At 40.5% G+C, this 17093-nt stretch overlaps 1 protein-coding gene across 12 annotated transcripts in view; it reads left to right on the top strand.

The window, feature by feature from the left end:
* LOC122883585 (protein kinase C-binding protein 1-like) overlaps positions 1-17093 on the top strand; it is a 19967-nt gene extending 2874 nt beyond the window's left edge. For 2 of the 12 annotated variants that reach the window (XM_044212489.1, XM_044212490.1), the window contains exons 4-22: positions 4267-4337; positions 4939-5102; positions 6472-6693; positions 7176-7289; positions 7456-7548; positions 7897-7984; positions 8072-8127; positions 8222-8299; positions 8406-8521; positions 8651-9126; positions 9540-9668; positions 11273-11434; positions 11829-12344; positions 13361-13837; positions 13948-14096; positions 14323-14403; positions 14489-14567; positions 14714-14953; positions 15848-17093. In XM_044212489.1, coding sequence (XP_044068424.1) covers positions 4267-4337; positions 4939-5102; positions 6472-6693; positions 7176-7289; positions 7456-7548; positions 7897-7984; positions 8072-8127; positions 8222-8299; positions 8406-8521; positions 8651-9126; positions 9540-9668; positions 11273-11434; positions 11829-12344; positions 13361-13837; positions 13948-14096; positions 14323-14403; positions 14489-14567; positions 14714-14953; positions 15848-16026 — 3490 coding nt within the window. In that variant the 3' untranslated portion in view covers positions 16027-17093. Of the gene's footprint in view, positions 1-511; positions 1125-1940; positions 2083-2104; positions 2226-4266; positions 4338-4938; positions 5103-6471; positions 6694-7175; positions 7290-7455; positions 7549-7896; positions 7985-8071; positions 8128-8221; positions 8300-8405; positions 8522-8650; positions 9127-9539; positions 9669-11272; positions 11435-11828; positions 12345-13360; positions 13838-13947; positions 14097-14322; positions 14404-14488; positions 14568-14713; positions 14954-15298; positions 15376-15847 lie in introns of those variants that run through there. The other 10 variants (XM_044212491.1, XM_044212492.1, XM_044212488.1 and 7 more) reach the window with 10 other exon arrangements.

Below are 17093 nucleotides of genomic sequence, written 5' to 3'. Positions count from 1 at the left end.
TCGAAGGGCAATCCTCTTCCAATTCTTCCAGTCTAGTCTTTAGAAATAGTATGTTGAGACACAAGTGACCTCTAATTACAGCCATAGGCCCAGAGTTTACAGCCCGGGCTTTGTCGACTCTACAGCACTATTGTGAAACTGCTTCCTCTACTCTGTGATCCTCAGACAGACAGTGGCCATTTTGTGTTGTAGAGAGCTCTTCTTAGGAGAACTTTAGTCTTCTCTTCACAGATCAGACAGACAGACAGAGAAACAACATGAGGCATTACATGTTTTTAAAAAACAGAAATTCCATTGATACATAAGATACAGGTTTAAAAAAAAGCAAGAAGAAAGAAATCTACACAAAGACAAGGTGTATGAGGAAACTCTTTACTATTTGTTACCATTATATATTTTTCAGAGAGTACATTATGTTACATCATGTCTCACAATTTTAGCTGTCTCAACTGCATGTGGGAAACAAATGTTTTCTTTTTTATGTGGGCTGACACAAGGCATGTTTCCTCTAATGTTACAATCAGTGTTTCCTCTCTGACTATGAATAAGTCCCTCTCTCTGTGAAACCAAAAGTTAACTTTTACTACAGAATAGGAATTAGTTACTCCACAGTGCTTGAATGAGCCTGTAATATAAATGCTACATTGATAGTTAGAAATGACAGCAGTGCGTAACGTCATGGCGTTGAGACAAATCGTCTTGGCCTCTTTCTGAGGCAATGTAGCCTATAAACAGGACGGCTGAGGTTGAATAGCAGAGCCACTGAGTAAACCATGAGTATAATCTTCCAAAAGGCCTTTTTCAAACCCCCTCCGGTTTATACTGTCATAATCAAGAAGGGCAAGCTAAACTGAAGGAATATAAGCCGTCTAATGCAGGGGGAAATGTCTGCATTGCAGCAAAAATGCTTTTTAAGAGGAAGAGGGGAGCCTTCACACTGTGAGCTGTGTGGCATAGCACAGCCGACCAATAATGTTCCACCCTGTTGGCCCTCCAGCCAATTGCAGCTGCAGTCGAGGTTAAAGATTGACAATCAGAGGGAGAGCAGCAGGGAGAGCAAGGGCCTTCTGGAAAATTCCACAGCCATCTTTGATTCACCCTTTACAGCCTTATATAAAATCCAGGTCAAATCTTTCTTTTATACAGGATATTTTGTGCATACTAGTAGTATACTTCAGTGTTGGGACATTGTTTTAACATTGTAAAGGAGTAATGCTAAAACAGGCATCTTTAAGTAGTTAAAATCATTATTTTATGAAATGTAGACTAGGACATATTTTCTGCTTTTTAATATTTTGTTGATTTTCAGGAAAAGCAAAAGCTAATAGGATGCATTTCTTCATTTGTCTGCATGTGGTTGTTGGTCTTGTGAAAGCTGAATATATCTTGTCATTTTACAAACTCTAATAATCTCTCTGGTGTTTTGTGTAGCAGGGTAAGTAGGGTGTTTTTAGTCCATGGTATTAATCGCAAGTGCTTTCAATGGCAGTTCCAGTGCAAAGAGTACAATATGACGTTTGCATCAAATGGCTTTCCTGGAGTGCCATATAGAAAGACCATCTATTCAGATATTTGTCTGTTTGGTGTGTACAAACTGCGTATTCTTAAGGGATAGAGAGAGAATAGCTTTGATCTGAGTGTGGCTTCACAGTGTTGGTCTCTCTTTCTTCAAAATGAAATCTAATTATTCTATGACACTAATAATCACAGGGAAGGAGGGAAGCCAATATCGAAGGCATAAAAAAAAAAAAAAAAAAAAAAAACAGATGAGTGCTTCTCACTTGGATGCTGGATTTTCTCGTGTCTCCCTTTCTGTGTTTTTCCTCTATCTCGGCTGCGAAGGTTTGTCTTGACATAGCTGTGTTTTTTAAAATGTTGGACTGTAATCTCCACAGATCTCTCTGGTCCTCCTGCATGGATGTGCCAGTGCCTGAGTCTGAGCCTGGGAGTGGGGGATGGGGGAGAGGGGGGAGGGGAGCAAGCTGTGGCCTCCATTTTCTGTGACGAGAGAACCCTGCTCGTCTCTCACAGGAGTGGAATCTAAAGGCATTGAGTCAGTGTTGTTTCCTTTTTGTCCATCAGGTACTACTTGCAGAGGGGAATACTGTCAGTGTTTTCTTGGTCCAGCGTGTCTCTGGAATATATCCCAGAATCTGCTGAGGATTTATTTGCCTAACTCTCCATGTGTGATGGATCATAGCTCCTGATCTAAGACAGTCCTTTGGGTCAGCATACTTTTTTACTGCTGGTCATCCTGTCTTCCTGGTAGTTGCAGCAATGTCTTGCCATTGGTATTAAGTGTGTATATAATATGGGCTTGTGGCACTTTGTTCAGCAGCTCTGGGCTGCCTGGTGATGGCGAATGTTCTCTCTTTTCAGGGCTGTGGTACACGTAGCAGAGCGACTTGGCTAACGTTTTCTTATTTTCATGTGGGCCTCGTTTGTTCACTCAGTCCGGAACAGGAAGGCCCCGGAGGGGTTGGGTTGTGTGTGTGTGTGTGTGTGTGTGTGTGTGTGTGTGACTGTTGGCAGGCTGAAACAAGATACCCATATGCCATATTTTTAAAGAAACTCTGCTTAAATTTTATCTTTAATTTTTCAGACAATGCAAGTTATGATGCATTTATTGTCCTAAGTTTCATTTTGATGAACTGTCTGGGATTGCCAGTTTGAATGCCTGAAAGAACAAGGAATGTATTTAGAATAGCTTTGATAATTGTGAGCTATAGTATTGGCTTGGTAACAGTATTTGATATATTGTTTGGTAGAAAGAAGATTTTTAATCATTAGCTGATTTGATCACATCCAATCTCTTTTGTCAAATCTGATTCATTAAACCCTTTTAGGATATGTATTTTAACCTTGCTATGCCTATCAGTGAACTGATGTTTGATCAACTTTGTGTGGAATGTCTCTTTAAGGGTGGAGGAGGGGACATGAAGAGCATTCCTTCACTTTTAGAGGAGAAAAAAAAGCTTATCCCACAAATGTGGTTGACCTTTGAGGTCTAGCCTGTAAACCCATCATCCTAGCTGGAAACCAGAGCTGCAGCCAAAGCTATGAACTGGTCAAGTGTGTGACCTGTCAGGGGTCCGTGTGAGGGTTTTCTTCTCGGGTCTTGTGAATAAAGCCTACATCCTTGGAACGAGGCCCTCTGTTGCTCTAACAAAGGAGGAGCCAAACACTCAAAGACTTTCATTTAACGCCAGACTCCCTTTATTCTCATCCTTTTTCTTTTTTTTTCCTCAGAGGAAATGAGATGAAAGCAGGTACAGAGACCTGGGAAATCAGGCTTGTGTGTTGGAGATACTGTATTCTTAGCTTTTGGATTGATTTCTAATCTATGGATGTATTAGTTAATTATATTAGTATTGGTCTTATATCAGTTTGTAAACACAGCAGTAGAACAGGCAGGTATTTTGAGTTTTGATTTTAAAACACCCAAAATGCTTATTTAACTCCACAATTATGTATGTGAATATATCCTAAATAGAAAATATGTAGTGCCAAATTTACAGATTGGGTGATACAAACATTATTTTGGCCAGCAGAGCTGCTTTAAATATGCATGTGGTGAAGATTTAGGCCAAACATATTTAGATAGACCTTGTTTGAAGCTTGTTAGATGGATCTCTTGTTCTTGGTCTCCAAGAATGGGCCCAAATCATTTGGGAGTAGCCTGTTGTTACTGAAGGGGCTTGAAAGGTAGCAGAAACATATAACGTTAATTGCCATGAGACGCTGTCCCTCCAGTAGTATGGACACACTCCCTCTGACTATGCTTACTATAGGACTATTCACCATTTGTTATAAACAAAGCACAGCAAAGATCAGAACCTAGTCGGAATATAATCGACAGCTGCAGTCTCTCCTGAAGGACAGAGGTGCAGGGTAATGTCAGCTGAATGACCCTATGTGTGGTTGTGAATATCAACTTGTGCTTAGCGGAGAGGAGGGTTGCCATGGTGATTGTTACCATTTTCTCTCTTGAAACATAAAGACCATATTTAGACTTGTTTGTCACTGATAATATGGAAAGCATTTGAACTTCGTACCACGATGTCAGAGAGATGTGCTGAAATCAAATGAAAACAATAACAATGGAAACCTGCAGAGTCCCTATTGACTCATCCTCCGGGACCCGGGTGTCTTAGGTGGTGTTCCACTTGTTTACTGTTATGCTGATGTGGTTTCTGAACACCGTTTCTGACTTTGTGTTTGCCTCTCTTTCGGTGTTTCTGTGTGCTCTTGTTCGGTGCTCTGCAGTCTGGCTGAGGAGGAGGTAAAGGCAGAGTCTGATGTGGTAGAAGGGATGGATGCATCTGCACGATCCAAGGGTAAGTCTCTAAGGCCGAGTACCTCGCATTAAGAGTCAAACATCTTAGGCATCTTAGTTTCAGAGAATGTTGAGGTTATTTACTAGAAGTTTCGAGAGCAGTGTAATGCATTTTGTTGGTCTCTTCGGACTACAAAGATAATCCATTATGCCTGGCTGCCTGCCTGTTTAGATTTTGTCAAGTATCAACACAGGGTCTAGTTAGTTTAGAGGGCTATTTGTTACTATCAAGTGGTAATTTAATATGTGGCTTCTTCAATGCTTGCTTTTTGGATCAGTGGGATTGCTGTCAGTAGATGTCAATGTTATCATGACAACATTCTAAAAGCTGAACACTGCATCTGACCACTGAGTTGCTCAGCTGAAACTGACTTGCTTCAATTTGCACTTCCTTGGATTCTCAAATAGCTCCAAGAATGTGGGATGATGTGAATGATGTATTATGGTTTATGATTGTTTTCATCATCTTGAGTAATTCTAGGTATAGCTTGATTACTGTCGTGGCACGCGTCTTTTTTAAAATCTTTTTAAGCTTGTGTAATGTATTGGACTTGAGTGCAGGTAACAATACAAATTTGTCTCCATTGTCTTTCTGCATCCAGTTCCTGATCCACCGGGGTCAGCAGAACGACCAGTTGCACCACAGAAGAGAAAGGTGTCGAGTCCCACACATTCCTCCAATGGACACTCTCCCTCGGACATCTCCCCTAGCCCTATCAAGAAAAAGAAGAAGCCTGGGGCTGTCAACAGTAACAGCAAAGACCAGGTAAGGATGCCAGTATACTGATTTCAAAATCTGGTGTGTTCTCAAAGGCTGTGGACTATGTTACTGGGGGTAAATGCCAGTGCACTTGCAGCAGGCGGAGGTCTGTCTTTCCACACCAGAAAGTGGAATTAGCAAAGGAGATGGCGGCAAAAATAATCCAAAACAAAGACAACATGCTTGAGAAAGAAATTCAAACCCTGGCTCCTTTTTCCCTGGGGTTATTTGCTTGTCCGACAAGCAGTTCTGCTGGGGGTTTACTAGCGCCTTTAGTCTTCTTCTCTAACCTAGACTATCTGAAAGGTGATAATACAGGTACTGACCAGGTGAACAACACTGAGAGAAATTTTTAACAACAACACTTAAGAGATCAAAGCCCAATACAGGACTTCTTTCTTGGTCAAAAACACACCACACTGCCTGCGAGAGCATGCTAATTTTGATTTTGACTGTAGTATACTGTCAGCTTAAAGATGGACAAACATGTATGGATGTTACCTGCTGTGACAGTGGCTATGTCTTGTTGTGATAGGTGTGTTGTGTAGGTTTGGAGCAGTGCCATGAATGCTTGGTCAACTCACAGTTAATTACTTTATAGACACATTTGTGTTTTTATCAGTCACCTATCATTTATGTCCTGTTGTTTTGCTGAATTTAAGTGTTATGATATATGACTGATGCATATGTTTTTATTATCTGCTTTCCAAATTAATGTGGGGCTGAGTGATTCCCTTTTGCCCTTTGTTTGTCCTCTGCTGAACTTGCATGATATTAAAAGATCATTCTAGTGTTTTTTGTGTAATATTCTGACAGGTGTTTGATGTGAACATAGTTAATGGCTTGCTGAAGAGTTTAGAATATATGCTTCTCAAATAAGCTGCAATTGAATTTTACCACTACTCATGACAGATTTATACCAAACACTGATTTGGTGTAAGCTCAAATGATACCAGATGTGAAAGCAGATGCATCAGCTTCTATTGATCCATTAATGTAGTATCGGTAAAGTACCAGTTAGGTACTTACCAGAGAACCATATCATGCATTGTGTTTACTCTCAGGTGAAAGATGAGCCGTTATTATTAATTATAACATGAAAGGAACAGCACTTATCCTGAAGGTCACACCCTAAAACCTGTAGGGTTAGTCTTGTTTGACTCACAGTTGAAACAGTCAGGTGATTAGATGTTCAGATAGTTTACTTACTTGCTTTAAAAAGCCTTGTGTTGGGTTTATCACCTGTACTGCCCACTATGCTTCGTACCCTGCTTACCTCACCTTACTGCTACCTTGTTTCTGTTGCACTGCACCTTTTTGTGTTCCTGCGTGTTTTTTGAAACCTGCCCCCCTGTTTCTCTTGCCTGCATTTCAGTCAGAGCTAAGACATGGTCCCTTTTACTATATGAAGCAGCCAGCACTCACCACAGACCCTGTTGATGTTGTACCGCAGGACGGCAGGAATGACTTCTACTGCTGGCTGTGCCACCGCGAGGGCCAGGTGCTCTGCTGTGAGCTCTGCCCCAGGGTGTACCACGCCAAGTGCCTCAAACTACCAGCCGAGCCCGAGGGCGACTGGTTCTGTCCAGAGTGTGAGGTATCTCGCTGAAGACATGTGTATGTGTGCGGGTCTACACAAATGATTGTGGGACTCAAGGCACAATCTTGCTTGCTAAGTGGACTAATGGGGTGTCAGACTATGTGCCATGAGCAGCTTCAGCCAGAGAGGAGGAACAAATCAGTGGAATCAACTGTTTATCCACAAACCTACAGACTCTTGGCCCTCCATGACACATGGTGTGACACCCCTGCAAGCTAATGGCTCACACTACGTCTGAGAGATGTTACAGGGTTAAAGTTTTTTTCCTTCTTTACATTTAGGGAAATTTACTATGCACTTCTTTTCATTGGCACAATTTTAAATATATGTACAAGCTAAAGACAAAAGATAATGTAAACTTAAGAAGTTAAGTAAAATGTAAAATTATATTAGTATCAGTGTTCAGTCCTTTTGCTTGATGTTTATTTTCATTATATATTCATTAATGTCATTAATTATTAAACTTTGTGTTGTTGCAGAAAATAACAGTTGCTGAATGCATTGAAACCCAGAGCAAGGCGATGACAATGCTGACAATAGACCAACTCTCCTACTTGCTCAAATTTGCGCTCCAAAAGATTAAACAGCCTGGGGTAAGACTTGTAAAGATCCATTATGTGCTGGTTTAATAAGTGTCTTACAATATTTCTATGTCTAAAAAGTATTTTATATTCAAACACAAAAGTCCAGGAAATGAGACATCCAAATTGTGGCTAATGCAGGTGTTTCTTTTTTTTCATATTTGCCTAAACTGAGCAGACTGAGCCTTTTCAGAAGCCGGTGTCTCTGGAACAGCACCCAGATTATGCTGAGTACATTTTCCACCCTATGGACCTGTGTACTTTAGAGAAGGTAACGTTATTTATTTTCTTTGATTTGCACTGAAAAATTGTAAAGACAGAATGCACAAAGAAAAATCCCAAAAAGTCTTTAGAAAATGCTGAATGTAGCCAAAAAAATCGTGGAATGAACAGGAGAGGACAAGAAAAACCTATAAAGTCTTATTGAGTGTCTGATTTGCAACTTTTGAGGACACATTAAGGATGGGAATTGCATATAAAAAACATACAGACAGTCAAACATAAAAGCAGCACAATGCTGTGTAACAAGATTTGTGGCTCAGTTTTTATCATATTTAACACATGAGTTTCTTCATTGAAGTGTCTTGTCTTTGATTTTGTTATTTTCACTTTTACATAGAATATCAAAAAGAAAATGTATGGCTGCACTGAAGCCTTTCTTGCTGATATGAAATGGATCTTACACAACTGCATCATCTATAATGGAGGTAGGCCACTTTGGCATAAATCAGTAATCCCTCTACACTGCAAATGTACAAAATAAAACATAAATGAAGCTTGTGACTTTATTTCAGGTAATCACAAATTAACAGCTACTGCGAAAGTCATAGTCAAGATTTGTGAACATGAGGTAACGAAGCTTTACTAACTGAATAATAGCAAAGATTCTGTAGATGTGTCTGATTTTATAAATTAATTGCATCTTTGTCATTATATATTTCTAGATGAATGAGATTGAGGTGTGTCCAGAGTGCTACCTGTCTGCATGCCAAAAAAGGGACAATTGGTTTTGTGAGCCATGTGTAGGTGTTTACACCATCTTAAATACTATATTCAAGCAGTGTTTATACATTTTGGTTTAGATTTTAGATCTGTGAAGAATTGAATTGTTTGGTTTGTCCCTAATAGAGTCAGCCCCACCCCTTGGTCTGGGCTAAGCTTAAAGGCTTTCCCTTCTGGCCAGCAAAAGCACTTCGGGAAAAGGATGGGCAGGTAGACGCACGCTTCTTTGGGCAACATGACAGGTGAGATAAGCTTTTAAACATTGTAGGGGAAATTGGCTCTATGTATTGGAGAAACTAAGCCAAGATTAGTCTCCTAATTATTTAAATTTGGTAAATGTTTATTGTGCTTTTCGCTGTGCTTTTATGTAGGGCCTGGGTCCCCATCAACAACTGCTACCTCATGTCCAAAGAGATCCCTTTCTCTGTGAAGAAGACAAAGAGCATTTTCAACAGTGCCATGCAAGAGATGGAAGTGTATGTGGAAAACATTCGCAAGAAATTTGGGGTCTTCAACTATGCACCTTTCCGCACTCCCTACACACCCAACAACCAGATACAGATGTTACTGGACCCCTCTAACCCCAGTGCTGGGACAGTGAAAACAGAGAAATCGGATAAACTTCGCTTCAACTTTGATATTACCGCGTCTCCTAAGATGGTCCTCAGCAAGAGTTCCACACCCAGTGGCATGAGTCGGAGGGTCTCAATGACAGACATGCCTCGGTCTCCCATGAGCACCAACTCTTCGGTTCACACAGGGTCTGATGGGGAGCAGGATATGGAAAAGGCCAGCAGGAATCCTGCCTTCCACTACAGCACTGGAGAGGAATCAATGGACTGTACTGGTAAATAACATGTTAAAGTGGCTATAATCGATATTTTTATAATTACAATATATCATGACAGTGTGAAAGGGGTCGCTTGTCGAGATGAACCAGCAGATAATTATCAACCGAGTCTGCAGCTCCGCTTGGCTTTACAGAGCTTTGTAACAAGTTTCAGTTCATTGTTCAGATGTCTGGCCTGCAACTTGACTGTTTTGGTTCACTCTGTTTTGGACTGTTTTGGTTTTCGGGCTGCAGCAGACAGCTGTTTAGAGCATTAAGCTCTAGAAACCCACTGTACTACCAGCTCAGCACCAAACAGCAGACAGACACGGTTAACGACTAGCTGGTGAACACAGTGGAGCAATTAGCAGCTAAGGAGCCTAAAGCAAAACTAACTAAACTTGGATTTATTTATTTTTTTGTAATTACAGCATCTCCTATCTCAGGGAAGATGGGTCCTACAGGCAGCATGGCAGGCAGCCCAAAGCCCTTTAACCCTGGACTGGTGCCCAAGCAGGAAAGAACTGCAGGCACAGGCGGCATCCTCAATCTCAACCTGGGTCAGTATTTTTTATATATATATATATAGTATATATATATATATATATATATATATATATATATATATATATATATATATATATATATATATATTATATATATATAATATATATTCCATTCTATATAACAGCTTCCATTCTATGCAAGCGAAGAGGCGAATAAAACATTCTCTTCTGGTGGCAAAGCAAATTTGTTCAACTTTGGTGAACTTTGACCGCGAAGTCCCCACTTGGCTGTCATTGGCGTCATATCCTGCACTGCCCATATTCAGCACTACAAGATACGAATTTTGCGAATTCAGCAGGCGATGGTCACTCGCTTGCATTCGCGCGAGTGTGACCGTGCCCTAATGCTGTGTTCACACTAAACGCGAAGCAAATTTTCACCTTGCGTTACTCACCCAAGTTTGACCGTGGGATCATTTAGTAACAGTATAAACAAAACCTGCAAATATTCACCCTTAAGGATGCCGAAATGATGCCGATTTGTAAAAAGTCTGAATTCATGCTTTGTCAGGTCTGTCCGCAAGACGACAAGCCAACAACTTTTGAAATGCTTGTTTTCTGAATGGAGTTCGGATTGATTAGGGCTATGCTATGCTAACTTGGTTCTGACTGAACTTCACACTCACCAGAAACTCCGGTTCTTTCTGTTACTTCCCTCCAGTCTCTCTTCTTTTTTCCCCTCTCCTCTCTGTACGTCCATGAAGTAAAATACATTTCTTTTCCAGTCAGCAGTCAACATGGACGAAGAGACTTATACCCTTTTTACACCAAAATTAGCGTGTATATGCAGGTTTTTTTTTTAAACGTGGGTAAACCCGCTAAAAATAGCCAATTGAGTCCTTTCCTATTGCCAGTAGATGAGTTTGCCTTTCTGTTTTTTTTCTGATGTGTCACGTTTGATGGCATGAGCATTGCACCAGAAAAGGGGCAGAAATTAGCATGTCCACCCGGGTGTCATGTTTCCATCACTGCCGATAAATACCTGTGACTACTGCAGAGTCATTTGACCTGGGAAAAAATGCCAATTTTACCCTTTCCCACTGAAGACAAAAGACAGTGGGTGTTAGTAGGTTTTATGGCCAGTGGGAAAGGGGCTTTACAGTACATTATAACACCCAACAGTGGAGGTCAGCACCTCCAAAGCTCCACTTTTTAATCCCAAAAGTTTAAAAAATAAACTCAGAGCTCCGGATCAGAACAGAATTCGGTGTGACTTCGGGTGTTTGTTCCTCAAGAAGCTCCGACTTTGCCTCCAGCTCTCACCACCAGAGCTCTCTCAGGTTGAATATTTTCAACCTGTGCAAATACGCGGAATTCACATCATTAGCGTATTCACGCAAGTTTAAAATATTCAACTTATTTGTGTAATTTGTGTCATTCGCTTCACCTGGCATGAATAGACGTAAATTTGCCTCTCTTTGCATCTTTGCATTGGCTTTGTATGTAATCGCGCTGCGCAAAAAATTCTATTCGCTTTCTGTGTGAACACACCATAATGATGTTGTCATAAAGGCTAATAATTAACATTTCATCATCATTGTCATGTTAGCTAATACTTGAATATGTACTGAAATCAAACATTTATCTGTTCCTTTCAGATCGAGTCAAGGCTGAGATGGATCTGAAGGAGCTAAGTGAGACCGTGCAACAACAGCAGCAGCAAAATCAGCATCAACAGGGATCATCAACGGCCCTCCCTACCCCAAAGAGACCCATCAGGAGCCTGGACAAGACTATTGAGAGCTGCAAGGCACAGCTCGGTACATACACAATCACCTTGTGCTATTTTTTGGCACAGAACTTTATTCTTTACTGTACATGTGTTGACTCTAGATATTAATATCAACCCTAATAACAACATTTTCCTGTAATTTCAAGAATATTTCAGTTTTTTTGTGTGATGTCCATTTGACAAGAATTCAATTTTATATTTTTGTTCAACAATGTTTCATGTTGTGATAAATTATGAAGAATTTACCTAAAACATTGTTGTAGCTGAAATGTGTTATCGGACACAGTGTGACTGCCCCTGACTTAGGACTGGTGGTGGGGAACAGTTTGTTAGTCTTTATTTCCTTATTCTGCTCTGTCTGACAAAAAGTGTTTTAACTCTTTTAAAAACATGTAATCAAGACTGTATGTTTATCCATGCAGGGATAGATGAGATTTCTGAAGATGTGTATAAAGGTGTGGATCACAGTGACTCTGAGGACTCTGAGAAATCTGACTCAAGTGACAGCGAGTATCTCAGCGACGAGGAACACAAGCCAAAGAGCTCCGCCCAGGATGACAAAGACAAAGCAGAGAGAAAAAGGCCCAAAGCAAGCATGGAGGGAGAGAATAAAGAGGGAGTTACAGGGACAGCGGATAAAGCCACCCCTGAACCCCTGCTCAAAGACAAAAAGGGTAGCAATGGCCCAAATAGGGACCTCCAGGACAAGCCCAGAACGCCCCAGTCTCAGCCCATAACTGACAAGCCCAAAGCTCCAGAGGAGGGCAGAGCAGCTGCTGCCACCACATTAGTGGCTGAGCAAGACTCTGATTCTGAAAGAGAGCTGGTGATTGACCTGGGAGATGAACATGGAGGCCGTGACTCAAAGAGGGCGAGAAGAGAGCCAGGAGCATCTGCTGCCAAAACTCCCAAAGAGTCTAATGTTGTCAAGTTGGAAGGTGAGGCCTTTGATATACTGTATCCATTTTCTCCTATGATTCTAACAGAGACACAAGTCATAATGAGAAGAACAATTGGGAGGAAATAATATCCATATGTTATAATGTTAGAACAGACACACAGTGAGGTGCAGGCCAGTGTGAGCTTCAATATAAGTCCATCAAAATTTTAACAAGTCGCACAACTCTTTTCCAGTACACCGTGCTTTATTCACCAAAAGTTCTCAGCGATCTTGTCTTCAGGGTGGTGTTTGAGGCAGTTTTCCAGTATCCTTACATATACAGTCCATGGATCAGTGATGTGTGTGATAAATCACCATAGATACCCAGTATACAAACATTTATCATCATCATTTAATCAGAAATACTTTTAACAAAATGGTATTATTCTTAGTGGATACAAATATGTACAGGAGAAATTGCCATAAATACAAAACAAATAATATTACATGTGTCTTTTCAGAATATACCAAATACACGTTTTTCAATTGTTAAAAAGGTTAAATATCAATTTTTTAAAACAATGCGATATATTCTGTATTCTTTCAACCGTATTTCTCAAAACACAGTATATTCAGATCCCTACTGTCTCTGAAATTAGTAATTATCCATAAATGTTTAAAGTCTGCAGTTGACCTTAACACATCCATCCCTTTTAAAGAGTATTCCACTGATGTAACATTGAACTCCTGTAAAATTGTTGGGCTCACAATGGAAGTTTAAAACAAGTCAATCGATGCAGCAGAACCAGAGATTGTTTTTCCTCGCATTCTTCTTTCTTGTCAAAACTTAGCGCATCGAAACAGACTGTGATGTGTAAAATTTGGTGGAGTTTCCCTTAAACTAAATTTCCAATCATTCTCAAAAAATCCTGTCTCTTGAGGACAAGTAGACTCTACAAAAATGGCTTCAAGTCTAATTTCTCATTTAACCCTCTTGGGCTTAAAGTGCCCAATCAATTTAGAAATCCAGTATGCCTCACTCTTAAAGAGCAAAATGATTTTCTTTCTGTCCAGGTAAACTGCCTTCATCTGCTGCAGCAGCCGCACCATCACGGGAAGCAGCCTCTAACCTGAAAGACTCTTTGCAACCTGCCATCACAGCAGCCCTCAACCTTGTTTCCACTGCAGCTTCGGGTCAGCCCAGTGCCACCACAGCTACCAGCGGATCCAGCAGCACTCCCTCTCCTGCCTCCACCTCAGTCTCCACAACATCCCCGGTACCTGCAGCTGTAAAGAAACAGCGCCCTCTCCTGCCTAAAGAGACAGCTCAGGCAGTGCAGCGGGCAGTGGTTTGGAATCCAACCAAATTCCAGACGTCCTCTCAGAAGTGGGATATGCAGAAGGTGCAGAGGCAGCAGCAGCATGAAGAGCAGTCAGCAGTGCAGACACAGGCCCAGAGTCAAGGGCAGACACGCAGCCCACAGCAGCTGCAGTCCCAACAGCAGAACTCCTCCTCAAGTAACCGCTATCAGACCAGACAAGCAGCCAAGGGTATATACACCAGCATAATCATCCACCTGAACAATAAACTTAACATGACAGAATAAAATGTGTATTAAAAGATATATTATTTACCTTTTTTCCACCATTATGCCATGCAGTGCAACAAAAAGATCAGCCTCAGAGTACTTCCTCATCAACAGCTGCCCAGGTCACATCTGGTAGCTCTTCTTCTTTCATGTCGGGAGACTTGCAGATCCCCACAGTCTCAGCAGACGTGGCTGCAGATATAGCCAAGTACACAAACAAAGTAAGTTGGAAACCTTAGCTCTTTGATTAAATGTGTGATATGAGAAAAGGACCACAGTAGTTTATCGCTGAGAAAAGGCATTATTTCTCTTTTTAATATTGAGTAATTTTGCGGTGATTATCATGTATGTCACATCATGCAAGGAAAAACCACAACATAAAAACAATTAAAGGCCAATTTTACTTTTCAGTTGAATTACTGCTCTGTTCACTTCATGTTTCTGCAGATCATGGACTCAATAAAAGGGACAATGACTGAAATCTACAATGACCTTTCCAAAAGCACATCAGGAAACACAATTGCAGAGGTACATTCTGACATATAGACTGATGCTTATTAATGTGTCATAATAATACATGGCAAGTTTTAATCTCTGTGTATTTTTGCCACAGATTCGACGGTTAAGGATAGAGATTGAGAAGCTCCAGTGGCTGCATCAACAGGAGTTGTCAGAAATGAAGCACAATCTTGGTAAGTTTCCTGCTTCCAGGAATGTGTCACCACACATCTGAGAGATGATGTACTACTGAACCAGTCTCTTCATGAATATTATATAAATACAGATGTTTCTTTTTCACACATGAGTATGAGATTGATGATGTCTCTCCTAAATGCAGAACTGACAATGGCAGAGATGAGGCAGAGTCTGGAGCAGGAAAGAGAACGGTTGGTGGCTGACGTGAAAAAGCAGATGGAGTCGGAGAAGCAGCAGGCAGTGGACGAGACCAAAAAGAAACAGTGGTGTGCTAACTGCAGGAAGGAGGCCATCTTCTACTGCTGCTGGAATACAAGTTACTGTGATTACCCCTGCCAGCAAGCCCACTGGCCAGAACACATGAAGTCCTGCACACAGTCAGGTAACAGAAAACACACTTGTGGCACACTTGTGTGTTCAATATATAGAATAAATTGTTCAGCCTGCTTGTTGATTTATGTTGGGCGCTGTAATGCACAAAGCTGTCACATAATGATTTGGCAACTGGATTAATGTAGTCTACCAAAGATACTCAGATGGGAAAGCACACAAAATATTATGCTCAAGTATTTTATTTTTCAATAATGTAATATTTAAAGTTAATTTATAGGCAGGATAGAAGGTAGCCTAAGGGCACTTGTGTTTTTCTTTTTGTGTCCTCAGGCTGTTTTTTCAATGTGAATGCTTTCCCAGTGCAGTGTCTTTTTGCTACTGTCTCCTGTTGCAGATGCTGCACTCAGTATTTGCTCCTCAAGTACTGTGATCCAAAACTAAAATGATGTGAAAGTCATTCTTTTCAGATGGGTAATTTTTTTTTGTTTGTCATTTATTGTTTTGAAAATTGTTTGGAAATGTTTTCATCCTTTCACCCATTGAATTTTTTAACATTCAAATTGAAATTCTAAGGCAGCTCCTTCTCCACGCTTACTATATTTATAGTATAGTACATTTATGCTATGCTAAAAGTATTATGAACATGACACCACCCCAAACACAGTCTGTCATCCCTGTAATTCCTCCTACAAACCCCACCCCCATGGTCACCCAGCCCCCAACTCCTCTAAGTCCAAGCACTCATTCCTTCAAAGGTCCACATAATGTATCTAACCAACTGATAAAGTAGTGTCATTGGCAATAATAAATACAAATAGTTCACCTCATCATTGTGTTTTATAGACACAACCTTGCCTCTTACCCAACCTGTGGAGGCAAATTCTGCAGGCAAACAGATATACAGTGTCCATATTCTCATTTTATATTTTGCTTTTCCTTCCAGCCACAGCTTCGCAGCAGGAGCCAGAAGCAGAGCCCAACTCAGACCCTTCAGTCAAACCATCAGGTCACTCTCCTGCCACACAGACCCTGCCCTCAGGAGCAGGATCCATATCAGACAAAAGCAACTCTCCCACATATATGGACAAGAGCAAGGACAGTGCTGGCGTTACTGTGACCTAACTGCTACACTACAGATACACTCGTACATTTTGCAAGGCCGCTGTGGGGCTTGTCGCATCAGACATGTGGCGTCATGAGACCTGCACCTCTGTGACAAATCACTTAGATTTTTCCATTCCCATATGTACATCTGCTTGGTGGACATTTTGGTTCATCTCTCATTCACCTTTTCCACAAGTCTGTGTCCAGGTGGATTCACCACGTGAAAGTAGTCTATCTTGAGAAATAAAATGTGAGTCTGTATGTTTTCATATTGTAGTTTTGTTATAGCTATGTTACCACTTTGTTTCAAGGCTGAGCAAGATTGTATCAACCCACAGAATATTTGCTACATTAACACTTTCAATGCTGCTCTTAAGTACATTATGGCTGTTTTATTTTGTTGATTGCTCTCCATATTATGAGACAAAACATTTGAAACAGCCATCAACAGTTGATACGCATTTATCATGTGCCATCAGAGGTATTTTGAGTTATGCAAGTTTCATCTTTAAGTTTTAAACCATGTCCAATTCGTGTCAACTTACGTATTTTGAATAATGCAGGTTATTTTATACAGTCTGTGGTTTGAACATTATGTTTTCAAATGTGTCCTTCATATCAGCGGTGGGATTTTTGGCTCATACCAGTTTTGTATTGTAGTTCCACATTGTATAGACCCACATAAAAAATATCTGTGATTTATTAAAAAGAACTAAAAAATTTAAACTGTACAAAGTTTTTGTAAGAAAATACCTGAACAATATTTATAGTGTTATATGTTTTTATAGTATGTTTAATGAAATCACATTTCTATGTGTCTAAACAAAGTTATTTGAAAGTAAATTACTTCACATGAATGTCAGCTCGGAGCAAAGTCTCCGGTTAACCGGTTATCCAAAGCTGATGTAAATCCTGATCAGACTGTGTCTAAGAACTGGTAGGCATAAATAGAAACTGCATTTTGGCTGGATATTATTTCCTGTGAGCATGTCTGTTTTGAGCTTGTGTCTCGTTCGTGTTTACATATTGTACATACAATAAATGGACTCGTGAAGAAAAAAATAAAAATGCTCTGATCAACTTAA

The sequence above is a fragment of the Siniperca chuatsi genome, linkage group LG10 (genome assembly GCF_020085105.1).
Source record: "Siniperca chuatsi isolate FFG_IHB_CAS linkage group LG10, ASM2008510v1, whole genome shotgun sequence".
NCBI lineage: Eukaryota > Metazoa > Chordata > Actinopteri > Centrarchiformes > Sinipercidae > Siniperca > Siniperca chuatsi.
Note: the sequence above shows the minus strand (reverse complement) of the source record. Positions and strands in the feature narration are given on the sequence as shown.